At 36.5% G+C, this 19,413-nt stretch overlaps 1 protein-coding gene across 1 annotated transcript; it reads right to left on the bottom strand.

Annotated features, from left to right (window-relative positions):
* Nucleotides 1–7,393: 7,393 nt before the first annotated feature.
* Nucleotides 7,394–17,508, bottom strand: LOC129773227 (uncharacterized). The gene is made up of 3 exons (XM_055776820.1): nt 17,473–17,508; nt 15,701–17,431; nt 7,394–7,522 (listed from the first exon to the last, which is right to left on the bottom strand). The coding sequence occupies exons 1-3, from the start codon at nt 17,506–17,508 to the stop codon at nt 7,394–7,396; spliced, it is 1,896 nt and encodes a 631-aa protein (XP_055632795.1).
* Between the last annotated feature and the right edge of the window lie 1,905 nt (nt 17,509–19,413).

Here is a 19,413-nt window from a genome sequence, read left to right as displayed (position 1 = left end):
TTTCTGCATTTCATTTCTTCAGATTTGTATGCTTCGCGTTTTCATAATCCTTACAATCTTTTTCGTACATATACTTTCCCCTTTTTATTACGGTATATATGAAACGTTGTTAGTTTTTGTCATTTTTTAGAAGGCAAAATTTTGTTTCTTTATTTTTCACAAAAAATGTCAACACAAAAACTTTTATATCTACAAAATCCTCGTCAAAGAACGAAAAGAACAGAATTGTCAAAATTTTCATAAGAAAATACCAACATTTTTTAAAGAAAAATTGCACTGAAAAAAAATATTTTTAAATTTTAATTTAATTTTTCTTAAAAACTTATTTTTTTAAATTCCAAAAAAAAATTATGTGGATAGCCCTTACAATTTCCAACAAGTCACCCAAGTCATCGCAAGGCACTTCTACAGAGAAAATTTTTTTTCTAACAACAACTTTTTCATGTTTTCTTCGTAAAGATACTACTAATCCTAATTTTGTTTAAAATAAAGACAGCGATATAATGTATTCGACAAAGTCAAAGTCATTAAGACATTAACTTTCTTTTTTTTTTTTAAAAACAAAATTAGGATTAGTTGTATTTCTTTCAAAGAAAACATGAAAAAGTTGTTGCTAGAAAAACTTTCTCCCTGTAAAATTGCCCATCTTTTGATATATGAGTGACTTGTTGGAAATTGAAAGGGCTATTAATATTAGGTTGGGGAGGAAGTAATCCATTTTTTTTGGGTGAAATTCAAACCTATTTTTAATATGCTTCGCATTGTTCGATTTGGGTCAAATATACACCGTTTTGTTGGAAAATTTGTTGCCATTCTGAAGGTGAGGTCTTTATCATAAAGGTCTCGGTCATTATTAGAAAAAAAAACCATAGAAATAGATTTTTACAATCTTGTCTTGATCCCAATTTCTTTTCACTCTGGAAATTTTCCAATGCGAGAAAAAGGTGATAATCGTTTGGTGCCAGGTCCGGACTATATGGTGGATGCATTAAAACATCCTAATCAAGCTCTCGGAATTGTGTGGCCTTGCGTTGTCCTGATGGAACACAACACCTCATATGATGGCCAACTCTGAACGTTTCTAATCAATCGCTAGCTTCAAACGGTCCATTTGTTGAAAGTAGAGATCATTATTTAATGTATTACACTGAGTTTTTAAAAGTTTTTTAAGTACAAAAAAAATTAAAATAAATTAATTCGCCCGTATTTTACTGTTGCAGTACCGGCATTACAAACATCAATCACAATTTCAGCTGCCTGGTTTGCATTTTGGCATTTATGAAATAAAAAGTGTAAAATGTACCGAATTTTCTCTTCGTTGACCTCCATTGTTAACATCCTGTAACTCAAAACTGAATGGAACAAACAAAAAATAACAAGAGATTTTTTTTAATAGGAATTGTCACTTTTACAACGAGCCTAAACTTGAAATTGTATGATCAATATTACGCGAGATATTGATCACTAAAGATAACGAGAAAATAATGGATAACTTTTTCCCCAACCTAATATTTTTTTTTGGGAATTTGAAAAAAATGAATTTTTGAGAAAAATGAATTTCAATTTTTCAAATATTTTGTTTCCGTGTATTTTTGCTTTGAATTTTTTTCGACATTTTTTATGAAAATTGAAACAATTTTCTACATTTAATTTTTCGACCAGAATTTCGCAGATATTATATTTTATGAGTTATATTTTTTTTTGTGAAAAATAAAGAAAACAAATTTGGCCCTTCTCAAAAAGTAGGCTAATTTTTTTCCGAAAATTTCAAATATGCAAAGTTGCCTGAATTACCAATGTCTCTACACCCACCCATAAACATTTCATGTATAGTTTAGCTTACCTTTACTCATAATCTGTTGAATTCATTTTTTCATTGTTATTTTTCATTGCTCATCAAACATTTTCATCTTCTTCCTTCCATTTTAATACTGTTTTATTTCAGAATAAAATGTTTTTTTTTATTTTATAATTTTTTTCTTTTTTGTTACCCTTTTCGAGTCATTGTTTTTTTATTCAATATCCGTCTTTTAATTGTTTAGTTTGTATTTTTCATGTTTTCATATTCTTTCCAATTGTTCACATGTATACACCCAAACCAGCATTGGCAGAAAACGTTTCATCTTCGGCCGAAAAAAATGCTTTATCGTGAGCTGAAGGGTGAAATGAACTTTATTAGTTCAGCACCTTTTTCGAAAGCTTTAAAATGTTTGTATGTATAGGAGCAGACATCTCTTTCTCTCAAACTGAACGTCAGCTTGGGATTTCACCCAAAAAAAAAGCGAGACGTCAACGAGAATCGACCGGCCGGCTGGAATGCAAGACTATTTTACACGACTACGCTATCCACATAGCCACTGGCGTTGTTGCATAAATGCGTGATAAAATAACACCGCATTATAAAATGAAGTTGGAAAGTTTTTTTCTAAGAGTAAAAAGGAGAGCATAAACGTGAATTAACATCCTTTTCCACATACACGGCATCTGTGCCGTGTATTATTTATTACATGCGAAAAGCTTTAATGTGTCTGTTGTTGTTCATATTGCTGTCATATAGTTATAGCATATATATTATACAAATGTTATACCAGTATGGAAGACTAGCTCATTTTCTGTTATTTTTAGGGCTCATCTAATGTAATAAATCGCTATGCCAAAACAAGTGCTAAACATTAGTTTTGGGTGTTCATGAACTGTGAATACTCTAACATAAATAGCCTAGCCTAGATTTTCCAGCCGTTCGGGCTCATTGATTCTTGTAAACTAGCTGTAGATATCACGAGCATTATTATTTTGGGACAAGTGAATATCTTACTGTTGAACAAATTCAAAGTATAGAAGAATAACTTAAAACGAAAAAGAACAAATCTCTGATTTTTAAATATGTTATTTTATATGTTATTTTTCCAAAGAAATCTAGCTCATTGGCTTCGATTTGATATATCAATCATCTAAATCATCTAAATTAAAAAAGGGAAAAAATTTATATTCCGAACTATCGGTTAACTTTGAAAAATCATAATTTGAAAAAGAAAAAGAACACATATCTGATATTAAGGTATTTCATGTAAAAATCGTCATCTTTCAAGAACAAAAAAATGAAAAAAAATATAGCGCCCTGAGACCATGTAAGCTATAAAAAAACAAATATAATCAATAATTGCGAAAACAATATCCTTTTTTTTCAATTGTAATATTTTTTCCAAAGAAAAATCTAGTTAATTGGCTCTTATTTGATTGGTCGATCATCGGAATCGGTTCAGTAGTTCAAAAGTTGAGAATTTTTGAAAAAAGGAATTTTGGAAAAAGTGATTTTTCGGACCACCCTAAAATAGAAATGTTCACTCTAACGGAAAAAACAGGTCTAATTGTTTGCGATAAAGAACGAATTTACCACTTTTCACGAAAGTTTGAGAACCATGATATCGGTTTGGCATGGAATGGCTGTATGACGATATTGCAGCGAAATTAATAAAATTGGTTTCAAAGCATTAATTTGGCTGATAGAAATAATCAATGATCGAAATATATGTATCAAAAACAAATAAAAAAAAAATGATTCTGTGAAAAGAAATCAAAGACTCGATTTCGTCAGTCATCGTCAGTCGACTCCGTCCTCTGATAAAAAAAATTACGAATCTTTCAATATATTCTTGTTCTATGATCATATTTCTGGAATTTATATATCTTGCTTTCGTTACGTGTTCCACATTTTTATTGTCACTTTTAGATGCATAAACCATTCTATTCTTACAATTATTATAATGTTCGATTACTTGCAAGTTTATTTATAAATCTCTTAATTTCTTGATCTCTCGTTTCTATAAAGGGTGTGTCACATCAAATTGCATCACGGAAAAAACGCTGTAGAAATTTTATTTTTAGGAATTATATCTTCAGCTTTCGCTTATAATCAGATAAGAGTGTATAGATCACGTTGGCCATGCTTCACTGTCAATTTTTCGTAAATTTGGAAAAATGTCGTCGAACGAAAAAGAGCGTCGTGAATTAATCCTGTGCACTCATTTCGAGAATCCGGAGTTGTCACATCGGGACATCGGTAAGATGCTGGGAATCGTCCAATCCACGGTCAGCAGAGTACTAAAACGATACTTCGAGAACCTAACCATCGACCGGAAGGTGAAGAACGGCAAAAATGGATGCTCCGTCAGTGAAAAAGAGCACAAGCGCGTAGTTAAGCAGTTTAGACGTGATCCGAGAAGTTCGGTCCGGGATGTCGCCAATAAGCTGAATTTGTCAAGTTCATTCGTCCAGCGGACCAAGCAGCGGGAGGGCCTGCGTACATACAAGGTTCAGAAGGCTCCTAACCGCGACAAAAGGCAAAACATGGTGGGGAAGACGCGAGCCCGGAAGCTGTACACCGAAATGCTGACGAAGCCGCATTGCCTGGTAATGGACGACGAAACCTACGTCAAAGCGGACTTTCGTCAGCTGCCGGGCCTGTTGTTCTTCTCCGCAGAGGACAAATTCAGCGTTCCGGAGGAGATTCGCAAGCAGAAACTATCCAAGTTTGTCAAAAAGAACATGGTGTGGCAAGCGATCTGCTTTTGCGGAAAGCGGAGCGCCCCCTTCGTGATGACCGGCACGGTAAACTGGCAGGTTTACCTTAAGGAGTGCCTACAGAAGCGCTTACTACCACTATTGAAGCAGCACGAGGGCCCGACCATCTTCTGGCCGGATCTCGCTTCGTGCCACTATTCAAAGGACGTGTTGGAGTGGTACGAAGCCAACGGGATCACCTTCGTGCCAAAAGAAATGAACCCGCCCAACGCGCCGGAGCTTCGTCCAATAGAGAAATATTGGGCGATTATAAAGCAGGCCCTCCGAAAGAACCCAAAAGTTGTCAAATCGGAGGCGGACTTCAAGAGAAAATGGATTTCTGTTCAAAAAAAACTACAACCTGACGTTGTACAGAACCTTATGGACGGGGTAAAGAGGAAAGTGCGAGCATACGGGCTTGGGCTCGAAGTATGAATAAAAAGAAAATGCCAAAAGTTGTTTAATAGTTTTTATTTTACTGTCTAAAATTTTCAAAAGGATCGGTCTACTGGGCGAATTTCTACAGCGTTTTTTCTGTGATGCAATTTGATGTGACACACCCTTTAGTCAATATGTTTTGGCTTAATTCGGCAGTTTTGTTGTAAATGTACTAAAATGTGGCTTTTTTTATTTTCCTTAATGATTTTCCAACTTACTCTCCACACCACAGAGTTTTCCGTTTCTAATATTTCTCTTGTCAAACATTTGTTACTGTTAAGCATACATAGTGTCTCTTATTCTTAAGCTTCCAGTTCATCTTGCAGTGATTGATATCGATACTCTAAAGGATCTTGTTCATTGATCAAAATGGCGTAATTATTGCATTAGTATGCAAGTATGTAATGGTTTTATTAATCTTCAGCTGTTTGATTTTTTTCCTTTCAGTTCATGATACTTTTTCTTTCATTTTCCCAGCCGCTTGTTTTTCGTTTTTCGTACTCTTGCTTGAGAAATCATCTATTCAGACGTCTTCCGATTGCTCTATTCCAACAAACAGTTTGTCTCAGCTAGTGGGGTATTTTTGCACGCTACATTTTAAGCTTCGATTCATTCTCTTTGAACCTGGGCTTCCACTCATGAATACTTTCCTTGTTTATGTTTTTTTTATTCTGCATGCTGCTTCTGTTGACGCTCGATAGTTGTATATGAATTTTTCTCATCTTTAAAATTTGTCTCCAACCGACTGATCTCTTCAATTTTTTTGTTGACTTTTATTTTCAAATCAGTCTTCTCGCGAATTTTCCGTTCTAAAGTCGATTCTAATGTAAGCTTGAACTGTTTCTGCTTTTTATAATGATTCAGTTTATTCAATAATTATCTTCTTTTATATTGGAGATTTTGTATATTGATTTTCATCTGGTGCTTCTCATTTTGAAAGTTGGACCTTCTTAATGTTCATCTCGATACTAGTTAATTGGGTTTTGGAGTGAACCGATTGTATGATGATACTGGGTCTTTCAGATTAAACGATCACACAAAAAACAATCGAATAGCTCCTTATTTTTTTTTTTCAATCCGTCGATGGTAACACTGCATTCCCCACTACGGGGCTATAATATTCGGCTGCTCGTTCAGTCTGATCGGATGGACCCTGTATAAAATCCATTTTCGATGCGTTAGCAATACTCAAAGACTTAAAATTATCAATGAAAATGACATGAAACATATATGTTATGTCTAGAATTATGCTCTGACCCTTTTGGGAATATTCTTAAAATTTTCAATCATTCCCATTTCACAAAATTTTATGGCCAATGAAAATATAGTTAGAGATGTGTTTCATTTTGGACTAGGTTTAACTTAACGACAAAACGCAACTGTGTTAAAATTATATATGAAGAGTGATTTGGCAAGGTATTCTCCAAGCATCTCTACGATAATGTATGAAGAGATTAGGATCGCTTCAAAAAATATTCCAGGAAACAAAGAGAAATTACATAAACTAGAAAATCACAAGCAGAAAAAAACTGGCATCCCTGAAAGAGAAGACCCCGAGATAAGATGCTGCTGACGTTTCCTGCGGCAGCCATTCGAAAAATGAAGCGAAGGAAAAATTCGCCTCTCAATGATCTGAATCCGTGAAAATAGCCTCCCATCGAGGGTGCGAAGGAAACCCGGCAGAATCTATAAACGCTGAAGGAAAAAAGTGGAGCAAAATTGCTGTCGTAATGCAATAAAATTAAGTAAATTTATGCAAATTGTATTTCGTTTCTTTTTTTCTCCTGTCCCGAGCTTTTTTGCTTCGACTTATGCTGAGGATTCACAGCATAGCGAGAGAGAGAGTATAACAACAACAGCAGCGCCCATTTGCTGGAAGTGTATTTTAGTCAAGCTCCATTGGCGCTTTGGTGGAGGCGAAAATAGCAATACGAACGATGGCTCAACAATTGGTCTTTCAAATTTGCCCATGCGGAAGTGTTAAATGGTTCAGTCGTTTCAGAAAAATCGGGTCGCGGGAGATTCGCATTCAGGGTTGGGCCGGACTGCGAGATAACGACTAATAAGTGATGAATAATCTATGCAGGACTGAAGTGGGGCCGATGAATATTCATTTTATTGACACTCTGTTTCAACGGGCTCGCAAATATTTATGAATTAAGTGTATTCTGGGCGATTAATAATTAGTGTTCGACTGGTGTTATGTGTGCACACATAACTCTACCGTTGAATGCCAACCTCTTAAAGTTTATTGGTGAGCCTAATTTTATCTCTATTGTTTCAAATCTCAAAGTTTAATTTTCGAGAAACAATTAATTAGTTTGGGCTTTCCACAATCCGCAATCCGTAGCATACCACCGGTCCTAATCCAACATTGATACACATCGGTCTGAACCTACTCCAAAAAGGACACATCGAACGCCAGCAGTGGCACCCGAATACTTCCGGACCAAGTGTCTTGTAGATGTTCACACCCACTGTGTGCTACTACGATGATCCGTTTCCAGAAGCTCTTTTCCAGGTACTAAAGATACAAAAGAGATTCAGGGAAGCACCGAAACAATAAACACTCTCGGTTTTCGCCTCACTTCACCACAAACGCACCCACACTGCAAGCTTTCCAGACCTTCCCTAAAACCGACCGAGACTAAACAGAGTGCCTTCTATATGGGCGCCTCCTCCAGAGCAGATGGAGAGTCTGATCCAGCTGAATATTTAATGCCCCCGAACCTCCATCGAGCATGTGTGTCGCTGGGGGAATTTTCCTCACTTTATAATCAAAAATGTATACAATTTATTTATGAACCCCCTGCAGCATGGGAGCCATGTATGGGGAAGCGTGTGTTTCTGTATGTCATGAAACCCTTGTACAGTAGATTCATTGAGAAGCCGAACCTGAAAATTGCGGCATCGAAACGGAGACTCTTCGCACGCCGCGAAAACTGTGCTTTTAGGTCACATATAATAAACGCTATAAATAGAATTAAAGTTTTATAGCATCCATAACTCACTCCCAATATTTTCACCGCCCTTCCATGGAAAACTGGACACGGTGGTCCATCGTGTCGTTCCAATCGGTTGACCGATTCATATTTACGGTTCCAGGATATTCGTGACAGTTTAATACACTCTGAAAATTTTAATACTCCCTTTTAGCCGGTTTTATCCGACGACCATTTACTGGCCTGTATGCTGTCCACACGGGATCAGTTTCGGCCTGTACATGTGTGTGTGTGTAGATACATGTGTGTATGGCTCTTTTGTGTGCCGTTCCGTCCCTAGCAGTATTCGGGGCAAGGATGCTGTTTTACCAAAAGCAAAACTTGGCTTTTGGTGGCCAGCCGATAGCCTTCCGTCCGCATCGTCCACCACCATCACTACTAGCTGGGCCATTTGCGAACTCTCCGAAAACAGTGCTGCTGTTTCGATTATCCCACTTGGTGTATGAAATCTGAATGAGTCGGCGACAACTGGGTGTGGATGTTTGTGTTTAAGTGCACGAGGGCATGGTCGGTCGTAGATATGGGACTTTTGTGTTCTGTTAATAAATCCTATATACTACTTTCGAATTTGAAGCGTCACAAGCAGTGTGCCTAGGGATGATCAACTTATCGGGTTCTGGTTTCTTTTCTGAGATGATACAACATGATATGGGGTGTTGTAGGAATTATCGCTTCCGAGAGTACGCAAAGAGTCTCGTTGCAGGATGATCGATTTCACCAATTTCTTCAAAGAATAATGAATTCTACATTCCGCTATAAAGCTACCTGTGTGAGCCTCTGCATTTTTGAAAAATAGTGGCCCGATTATAACATCATGTTCTCATACAAAATCACACTGTATCGACACTAGCTGATTAACAGATTGCTATAGAACGTCAAAATTCCCGAATCGAGTTAAAATCATTTCCGGTAGAAAAGAGAATTGTAATTAAAATCTTTTTAAGTACGCCTGTAGTTACACCTTTTATGTCGAGATCGCTTCGAATCAATAACAAGCATCTTAGTGGTATGTTAACAAGCCGGAATCAGATACTTGCTCTGCAACTATTTCTCTAAATGTGCAATGTCGACTTCGATGTCAGCGACAGATTATAAATATGAACAACCTTGATCGATAATGGTTTTACCAGTCCAGGCAACTAACTTCATCCAACAACTATGCACGTGTGTCAAAGGTGCACTCTTGATCTTATATTTGTTATTCAACGTGACATAAGAAAGTGTTATATGGAGTCACGGTTGATGAGAAATAGGGTCTGCGCCAAAGCACAAGTAATACAAATTATATGGGAACCAACGTCCATCGAGACAAAGAGTCATAAAATTTAAGGAGGTTATCAATAACTTAGTGTTGTAGTGATTATCAAATTGTTCAATATAATATTGTGTATGATATCGATCAGCGCAAGTCTCAAAACGTTCTACACGCCTACACGCAAAAATAAAAGTTTAGCTCAATTAGCACATTTAATATAGAGTTTATAAGTGTTATTGAAAGAGCTATCCGGGGAAGTCATACACAGAATGAGAAGTCTACTCCATGTATACAAACGTTTCGCACTCTTAAAAAGGTGCTTTTATGTGTTCATTTACCGCAGTAGCACAAAAAACCTTCTTTTCTGCCAAGAATGGTATCTTTTCTGCCAACACATGTTTGAGTGTTTGTACAATAACGGTCACTGTTGCGAAGCCCACTGTGCGCCGTGACGCATGAGTGAATCCACTGACCATACATTGATGAGGCGCAATGACAGATCGGATGGGAAAAAGGGGAAAAAAGTGACATTTGATTTCATGTGGAGACGTGTGAATAAGTAAAATCTTGAGAAAGCAATCGTTTCAAGGCAGGCCCCGGCCAAGAGGATATGATCCGCGAGTCAAGATGTGTCGCAAATTTAGCTGTCAATGCCAAACTACCAAACTTCTCGGCACAGCAGTGGAACTCCATACAATTCACTGACTAAAAAGTGTCCACATTTTCATCGCTTGTTTACGTGAAGAATATATTTTTTTCAGGCACACTTGATTTGAGAGTGTATGGATTTCTAGCTGTCTTGACGCAAGGTCTTTAATAAAGAATGAGAAGATGGGAAGGTTTATATAAACATGTTTATAATTACATAAGTTTATTCAAATATTAATATTGCTCTTATTTAACTATTCAGTGCAATTTTATCAAAATTTGAAAGAGAAATTAAAAAAGGAATGTTTTTTTTTCAATATTTTTCTGAGATGGTTATTAAAAATCCATGATTAATATTGCTTTATTATTTACCCTCCATTATTTGTTAATTTCTCCTGCTTTTCGTTCTTTGACCTATCATTTTAACAATTCAATTTGAGAGGTTTAAAATTGCGACAAGATAAAAGTTTGGTGTGAAAGAGCGAATTGTGGAAAATTAAGTCGCAAATTCTCTAAGCGTTATAATTAAAGTTTTTCTGTAGTATTTAATTTTTGAGTTTGTGTGAATGACAGATTACTTTTGATTCATAAAAGAATAAGATTTCATTTAATATGACGATTTTTTAAATCGACTCAATGGTTGTAAATTTATGACGTTTTGTAAGAAATCTTACTTACTTAATCAGCAAAAGGCCCTAGTGGCATGTGCAAACCAACATATCATATCTTTCCGTTATCAACAAAACGTGCCAAGCAGTAACTTAAAAAAAACAAACTCATAAACGACAAAAAGAGTCTTAGATTGTATATTTTTTATATATTTTTCACAGTTTTACAGTACCATTTGCTTATTGGCGTTTTTTTAGTTGGAGTGCCTTTTAATTGGCGGTTCACCAGTTGGAGCACGCGCCAATCAAAAAGCAATCATCTGTCATAATTGTATGTCAGTTTTACTATGTTGTTCCAATGCCATTTTTATTGAAGGGTCTTTGAACGTTAAACCCAAAAAAATGAAGGCACAGTATAAAAGTATTTAGTTTTGCAGTTTGTTTGACAAATGTATTCGTTTGAAAACATTTATTAATATATCTACATATATAAAGTGAATTATATCACATCCACTATTCAAGGAAGTTAATGATATTTTCTAGCATCAATCCAAATGCAGTAATTCTAATTATTATTATGGCCGCACTAAAAGACATGAAAAACAACAAGAAAAACGCGAACTTTGAAATTTGTGAACTATTGCAGTATTACTTCAGCCATTCCATGCCAAACTGATACATTGGTTTTCAGATTTTTGGAAAATTGGTAGCTTGTTTTCGTCATGGTAAAACATTGAACCTATATTATTATTTTTTTGTGTGATTCGATTTTTTCACTTTTTCTCAAAATTACTTTTATCAAAAACTCATAACTTTTGAACCACTGAGCCGATTCAGATGATCGATACATCAAATTGAAGTAAATTAGCTAGTCTTCGGGACCAAATATAGATATATTCTTTTTTCTTTTTTGAGTTATAATTTTTTAGAGTTAACCTATAGTTCGGAATATTAATTTCTTCCCCTTTTTCCTATTTTCAAAAATTCATAACATTTGAACTGCTAGAGCGATTCAGATGATCGATATATCAAATTAAAGCCAAGAATTCATCGTTGTTCGAGAAATAATAAAACGAAAAATAAATAAAAATAAATTTTGTTTTTCATAAATAAAAAAAAAAATTGCGCCTGTGAAATTATTGACTTAAATTAACTATGTCGATTATATGAATCGATTCAAGAGATAAAAGTTATGAATTTTTAAAAAACCTCATTTTAGGAAAAAAGGAGAAAAATGATTTTTTGAACCATCGGTTAATCAATCATAATTTAAAAACGAAGAACACATTTTTGGATATGTTATCTAAAAAATCCCCAGCTTTCGAGAAAAAATATAAAAAACATAGCGCCCTTGAATGAAAACTATAAAAAACAATTACGATCAATAATCAAGAAAACAAAATTATTTTTTTTGCAAGTATAGTATTTAAAAAAAACTGGCTAATTGGCCAATTTGATATGTCGATCATCTGAATCGGTTTAGTAGTTCAAAAGATATGAATCTAAAAAAAATATCTTTGGAAAAAAGGAGAAAACTAGAACCACCCTAAAATGGAATGGGATCTAATATTTAACGAAAAGGGACAAAACTACCAATTTACACGAAAATCAGAGAAGCACTATGTCAGTTTGGCATGGAATCTATGTATAATACTAAACAAAGATAGTTTGGTGTTAATTTCCCCTGCAACTAAAAAACTAATTACTAGAAACTAATTGACGTTAACGTTTGATTACCTTGTAAATTCTAGATACAATACCAACAGAGGGTATTTTAAAAAATAAAAATAGCTTTTTATGGGGTGTGTTCAAAACTGAAAAAAAATATATTCAGAAATTATATTTTTATGTTGTTTTTTAAGCGTACCTACATTATTTAGTCGTATAATTATTGTATCATTCAATTTATTCCGATCAGAATGCTTTAAAATATTTCAACTGATGCTCTTACCACATTTTAATTTTTTTTATTCAATATTCAGTTTCTATGGCGAAGCTTCATTCGTAAATTACACATTTGTCATCATTGGTGGAATACGATCATAAATGTTGTTATGAATAGCACAGCAAGTTATGATTACAATACATATGGATTTATTTTGATAATGCATTATACATAAACCGATAAAAATGCATTATAATATCTATCCACATCGTTTTTGCGTCTATATGTATATTTTATTCAATTTCAGTTATCATGATGATGCTAACATTAATAACATTATATACGAACCTCCCACCTTATATATGATGTCTCCCACCCTTTTAGAGACATCTTAACATTATGTTCAATTTTTAGAGCGTAAACTATCTGTCAATTTTTTCACTGTTTACATTTTCTTGCCACAAATCGTTGCCACTTTTTTCTCTCAAGTTCCACTTCTCTTCTCTGTTCTCGGTGAGCTCAAGGCAAATACGTAACAAGGTGCGCCCATTCGCTAATCATATTTAACTCGAAACAATTGTCAAATTCGGGAAATTTTAAAGAAGGCAGTTTTTCAATCTTAAAATTTGAATGGAGATTCTTAAGTTATTCGATTACATAAAACACGACGCTCTCTCAACCATTTGGCCATATATTTCACAACACACAACATTTACAAAAAAACGCCATCTATATATATATATATATAAAAATGGAGTGATGTCTGTCTGTCTGTCTGATTCTTATAGACTCGGAAACTACTGAACCGATCGACATGAAAATTGGTATGTAGGGGTTTTTGGGGCCGGGGAAGGTTTTCGTGATATTTTGAGACCCCTCCCCCATCTCTAAGGGGGGGGGGGGCTGCCATACAAATGAAACACAAATTTCTGCGTTACTCGAGAATTAATCAAGCAAATGAAACCAAATTTTGCATGTGGAGGTTTTAGGATGCAATAAATGTTTCTATGGTGATAAGATACTCCTTCCCCCTCTCTTAGAGGGGGCTGCCATACAAATGAAACACAATTTTTTGCATTACTCGGAAATTAACCAAGCAAACGAAACCAAAGTTGGCATGTGAAAGTTTTAGGGTGCAATAAATGTTTCTATGATGGTTAGACAGGCCTTCCCCCACTCAAAGGGGGGGTGCCATACAAATGAAACACAAATTTCTGCATTACTCGAGAATTAATCAAGCAAATGAAACCTAATTTGGCATGTGGAGGTTTTAGGATGCAATAAATGTTTCTATGGTGATAAGATACTCCTTCCCTCTCTCTTAGAGGGGGCTGCCATACAAATGAAACACCATTTTTTGCATTACTCGGAAATTAATCAATCAAACGAAACCAAAGTTGGCATGTGAAAGTTTTAGGGTGCAATAAATGTTTCTATGATGGTTAGACAGTGCTTCCCCCACTCAAAGGGGGGGCTGCCATACAAATGAAACACAAATTTCTGCATTACTCGAGAATTAATCAAGCAAATGAAACCAAATTTGGCATGTGGAGGTTTTAGGATGCAATAAATGTTTCTATGGTGTTAAGATACTCCTTCCCCCTCTCTTAGTGGGGGCTGCCGTACAAATGAAACACAATTTTTTGCATTACCCGAGAATTAATCAAGCAAATTAAACCAAATTAGGCATATGGAAACTTTAGGGTGCAATGAATGTTGTTAGTATGGTGGTTAGATACCCCTCCCCCCTCTCTTAGGGGTGGCTGCCATACAAATAAAACACAAATTTCTGCATTACTCGAGAATTAATCAAGTAAATGAAACCAAATTAGGCATATGGAAGTTTCAGGGTGCAACAAATAATTCTATGGTGGTTAGACACTCCACCCCCCTCTGTAAGGGGGGGCTGCCATACAAATGAAACACAAATTTCTGCATTACTCGAGAATTAATCAAGCAAATAAAACCAAATTTAGCATGTAACGTAACGAAGAAACATGTTATTTGCAAGTGGTTGAAATATCTTGAACGAGAATTGTGTTTGAAAATAATCTGATATTATAATGTCGAGTTTTGCTAGAAGTACTAGGAATGTTACAGTAAAAGGTAATTTTAAAGGGTAGATTAGAGGATCAATCAATGAATAGTTCTGCGATTGGGCGGGACGAAGTTTGCCGGGTTAGCTAGTTATAATATAAAATCATCATCAGACACAATTCCAGTTTAATATTATTTTTTTTTATTTTTATTTAAATGTTTCACATGACGTAAGACAAAGTCTTTTTTCTGTCAATAACGATTTTTACAAAGCATTTACATAAGTTCTAGCAAACATTATTATTTTTAAAGGTTTATTAACCTAATCTCTGTTGAAATAATCTAGTGCAGCCTTTTTGTACAATGTTTCCGACTGTATTCGTTTAAGTTCCATGGGTTGCGCGTTCCAATAAACCACTCCTCTCACAAAAAATGACTCACCATATAAAGCAGAACGATGTGATGGGACCGCGAAGTTGAGCGAGCGACGTCCTTGGAGCAGCCTCAGCTTTCGGACAAGATTGAAGGGTTCATTACGGTGAATAATTCTCCACAGTTGCAGACATGTCCTCATTTCATAGAAACGACGGAAAGGACATCCGAGTAGATTCCTCTGAAGGTTCCGAACAGACGTGAAACGATTCAAATTGTATACGTAACGGCAACAATCATTTAAGGCAACTTCCAATTTTGACATCATAGCCATACTCATGCTAAGGTGGATGACATCACCAAGAATAAAGTGTGACAATATTAGCGACTTAAAAAGCAGGAGTTTCGTATGCTGAGGGAGATCTGACGTGGTTGCACGCAATGTACGTAGGCCAGCATACACTTTACCACATTGGGTGGATACTGCTTTGTCCCAGCTGAGATTCCTTTGAAAAATAATGCCCAGATTGTTCACGTGTTCTACAAACTGGATGTAATTCCCTTCGACGACAAGCGATGGATGATCTGAATCCATATACTGGTTAGTACCGAATAAAATCGCTTTGGTTTTTGTATGATTTATGCGTAACGAATTCCTTGAAGCCCAATTTACTACTCGTTGAAGATCATCGTTTAACCGCGCCACTGCAGTTGAAACGTCAGGATGAGAAAAGTACAGTTGCACATCATCTGCGAACATTTGGACTCGACAGTATCTCAATATTCCGGGTAGGTCATCAATGTATGTAGAGAACAACAAAGGTCCAAGCACTGATCCTTGCGGAACCCCAGAGGTAACGGAAACTGCAGCGGAAGAGATATGGTTACAATATACAATTTGCGTTCTCCCGGCCAAATACGACTTCATGAGGCCAACAGCAGATGATGAGAAATGGAAGCGCTCATGTAGCTTATGCAAGAGTCGACAATGAGATATTGTGTCGAAAGCTTTGCTGAAATCAATCAGCAGTAAAGCCACCTTATCCTTTCTGTCAATCAGTCCAGCAATATCGTCATAAACACGAAGCAACGCAGTTTTTACACCATGACCACGCCGGAAACCCGCTTGGTCATCATTTAGTAGATTCATCGATGTAAAATAGGTACTGATTTGTTGCTTCAGTACCTTCTCCAAAACCTTAGACAAAACACTCAACAAGCTGATAGGGCGGAGGTTTTCGACAGAGTTTAGATGTTTCTTCTTTCTCAGAGGGATTATTTTGGCGCACTTCCAAGCCTCCGGGAATGTCAATGTCTTAATGATCATGTTGTAGAGGTGCACAATGTGATCGATGATGAGTGGAAGAATTATTTTAAGAAATTTGGTGGGAATCTCGTCGGTTCCAACAGCATTTGACTTGACTTCACAAAACGCATTCAACACTTCGTGCGCTGCAATTTGTTGGAAAGAGAATCCACCGACAGGTTGTGGTCTTCGGGTTTCGTAACTGTCAGCATTGTCGATAGTGAATTGACCGGCAAAATGATGATTTATCATGTTTGGATCGAAAGAACAATCTTCTTGATCTTGCACCTTCCCAATACCAAGACCTCTCACCATCTTCCACAGGTTCATTGTTGAGCCAGCAACCACAATATTTCGATTGATGTGCTCCGATTTGACACGTCGAACAAGAGCATTTGTCCTATTTCTTAGCTGCGTATATATTTGCTTTTTTCCATCCTTATATTCCATGGGAGCAGTCCTCCAGTCACTATAAGCCATGTCTCTCTCTACGATTGCCTTACGTATAGCATCATTAAACCAAGTATTGTAATGCTGGCGATGTCGGACAGTCCGTAGTGGGATACACGAGTCATGGACGGACATAATACTACTGTTGAAGTATTCAGTAAGTTGATTGACGTCGTTAATATTGCGGAAGATGTCCCAAGAAATTCCATTGATGCTATCTCGCAGTAAATTTGGGTCGAAATTTACATAGTCTCGGTAGGTTTCCACGGAATGTTGATCAATAGCACACGTGTTGATGTTACACGAGCAGAAAATGAGATCGTGTTTAGACAGGCCAGGCACGGACACTTGTTGAAAGGTGGTTACTACATCTGGTCGGTTAGTGACAAGCAAGTCCAGTTGAGAGCAACCATCATCATAGAAATGAGTTGGCTCGGTGCCTAATACAGTCATGGTATACGTTGTGAATATTTCTTCTAGGCGTTCTTTTCTGGTACTTCTTCGTAACCAATCAGTGTTAAGATCTCCGGTAAGCACGCAATGCTCATAAGTTGATAATAAGGTTGCCAATTCACACTGCATAAAAGTTGAAACATCATTGTCCGGCGGGTTGTAGATCGCGGCGACCAACATTACAGCACCGCTTATTTTAAGCTCCACAGCCAGGCATTCCGTTTTGCATATCGACGAAGCAGTCAGATTCGTAGAATAAACCGTTTTGGAAAGGATATTTTCACGAATATAGATGGCAATTCCACCACCCCTTTTGTACGCCCGATCGTTCCGTACGAGACGGTAACCAGGTATAGAAACGGCTTGGTCAGGAATGGAATTATTTAGCCATGTTTCCGAGAAGCAAGCGACGGATACCTTGGAGTCATACAACATTAGTTTGACTTCTTCAAACTTACAGAATCGTCGTGCACAAAGACTTTGAACGTTGGCATGGCATATGTTGAATTTGTTTGCCTTGAGTATGGTGTTCATAACAACTCTGGGAATCGTGTGTAGTGAGAGTGTGTGATTACTTAAGGATGACATCAGGTAACGTGAGGGAAACAATGTACATGGATAGGCTGCATTCTAATGATAGTCTCCATACTTTACATATAGTTCCAGTATACAAACAAATTTCTTTAGTGCAAATTACATACAATCTCCACTTTAACAAACAATAACAAGTATACATGTAGCTCTAGTTAATTCAAATTTGCATTAATTGATCGATAGATGAAACTGACAGGTACGGACTATCAGCATTTTTCTTCACTTGTACAATTCCTAGTTTCGTCGAGACTGCGACCAGTTTATTTTCTCGACGCAACTTCAATGCAGCACGCTTTATTGTCCTCGCATTCACAGTTAAATTCTCGTTAATATAGATGCGACGATCCGATGAAATTCCGATGTGCCGCAGCTTCAAATTACGCTTAGCCAAGTACTTCGAGTAAAATTCATCCCTTAAGCATGTCACAGAAAATTGCAGTAGGATAAAACATTCATTGCCGTCAGAAAGATTTCTTGAACGTAACGTTTACAGTGTATATGGGGCACCTTGTCTTTATCGAAGCCAATTTCTTCCGCAATACAATGTAAGTAATTACGTAGATTCTCGTTGGTGATATACGGGATACCTGCTGCAATCAATTCTGCTCTGTTCTCCAAACGCTGGACACTCTCAGTGGCATTATCGACTCGAGTGTTGAGTACCTTGCGCTCATTATCACAGGAAGTTTTCAATGAGTTGAAGTTCTGCTCCATCGCCATAATCTGCTTCTGAAGATCTTCTTTGATGTCGTCAAGTTTCGAGTTAAGCTCAGCTTTCGAGGCATCTATAAGCTGGTTTGTTTCGTCGAAACGTTTAGAGAGCATTGCAACTGCGCTTTCCAAGGTGCATCCAGAGCTACCTGCCGGACAGGCATAAAGCTTCTGGCTTCTAGTTGACATCGTTGTTTACGAACAGATGTAGACAGAAAAATAATCCCACAGTAGATCGTAATAGAATTTCACAGTAGACCGTAATAGGACAATGGATAAGTGCTGTCGGTGGTATTGAAAACTCTTCAAGCGTTCCTTCAGCATTCGATGATCAATACTTTATATCTGAGCACAGATGCACATATTAGAGAGTATAAAACTTTGTAATGTCCACACGCTATTTAAACTGCATAATTAACGCAATTTGATTCTACGGAAACGACGTTGTATACTTATAATACTGTTTGTTTTCAGCAGTCTATTCGCGCTTGCTGTGTGCTGCAGGCATAGTTGCCAGACTCGATCATTTACGTACTACTGTATTGTATGAAATACATATTCGAAGTAGAAAAGTAAATTTTCATTCATAATTTTTTATTTTAGAAGTGTGTTAATGTCATCCTGTAAATTGATGGCTGTAGAGTGGTTTTCACATTTTGACCCACCTGACAGTATGTTAAGCGCCTTGATTTACACCAGCTTGAGAGTTTGGCATTTCTAGCGAGTGACAGTGGTCGCAAAATTGTTTGATGCTGTCAAATGCTGTGTATTAGTATATGGATGCTCTAAGGCTGGTTTAAGGTGAAAGTGGAGGCTAGCCATTGTAGTAGTATAGGTAAACCCACGTGTAAAAAGGGGGTACTAGTGTTCGTGAGAGAAGAGCAAAACACACGTAAATAGATCAATTCACTTATCAGACTGTGTGGCGCTTCATTGACACGAGTCTTTGAATACATTTGAAAAAAACTAACAATTCAATACTGAAGTAAAATGTATGAACGATATGTTCCGATGAACAATTGCAAATATAAATATATATAGAAGGTGCATTTGCATATGAAGTAAGATTCTGATTATACGCGAGCGTAACATAA

The sequence above is a fragment of the Toxorhynchites rutilus genome, chromosome 3, assembly GCF_029784135.1.
Source record: "Toxorhynchites rutilus septentrionalis strain SRP chromosome 3, ASM2978413v1, whole genome shotgun sequence".
In the NCBI taxonomy this organism is placed as follows: Eukaryota; Metazoa; Arthropoda; class Insecta; order Diptera; family Culicidae; genus Toxorhynchites; species Toxorhynchites rutilus.
Note: the sequence above shows the minus strand (reverse complement) of the source record. Positions and strands in the feature narration are given on the sequence as shown.

Excerpts from the sequence above, each read along its gene's own strand:
- LOC129773227 (XM_055776820.1), bottom strand. The coding sequence starts at position 17,508 with ATGCCAACGTTCAAAGTCTTTGTGCACGACGATTCT. Across the intron at positions 17,432-17,472 it reads TCTTTGTGCACGACGATTCT|GTATCCGTCGCTTGCTTCTC; the intron begins GTAAGTTTGAAG and ends TATGACTCCAAG. Across the intron at positions 7,523-15,700 it reads TGGCCGGGAGAACGCAAATT|TACCTGGAAAAGAGCTTCTG; the intron begins GTATATTGTAAC and ends TTGTATCTTTAG.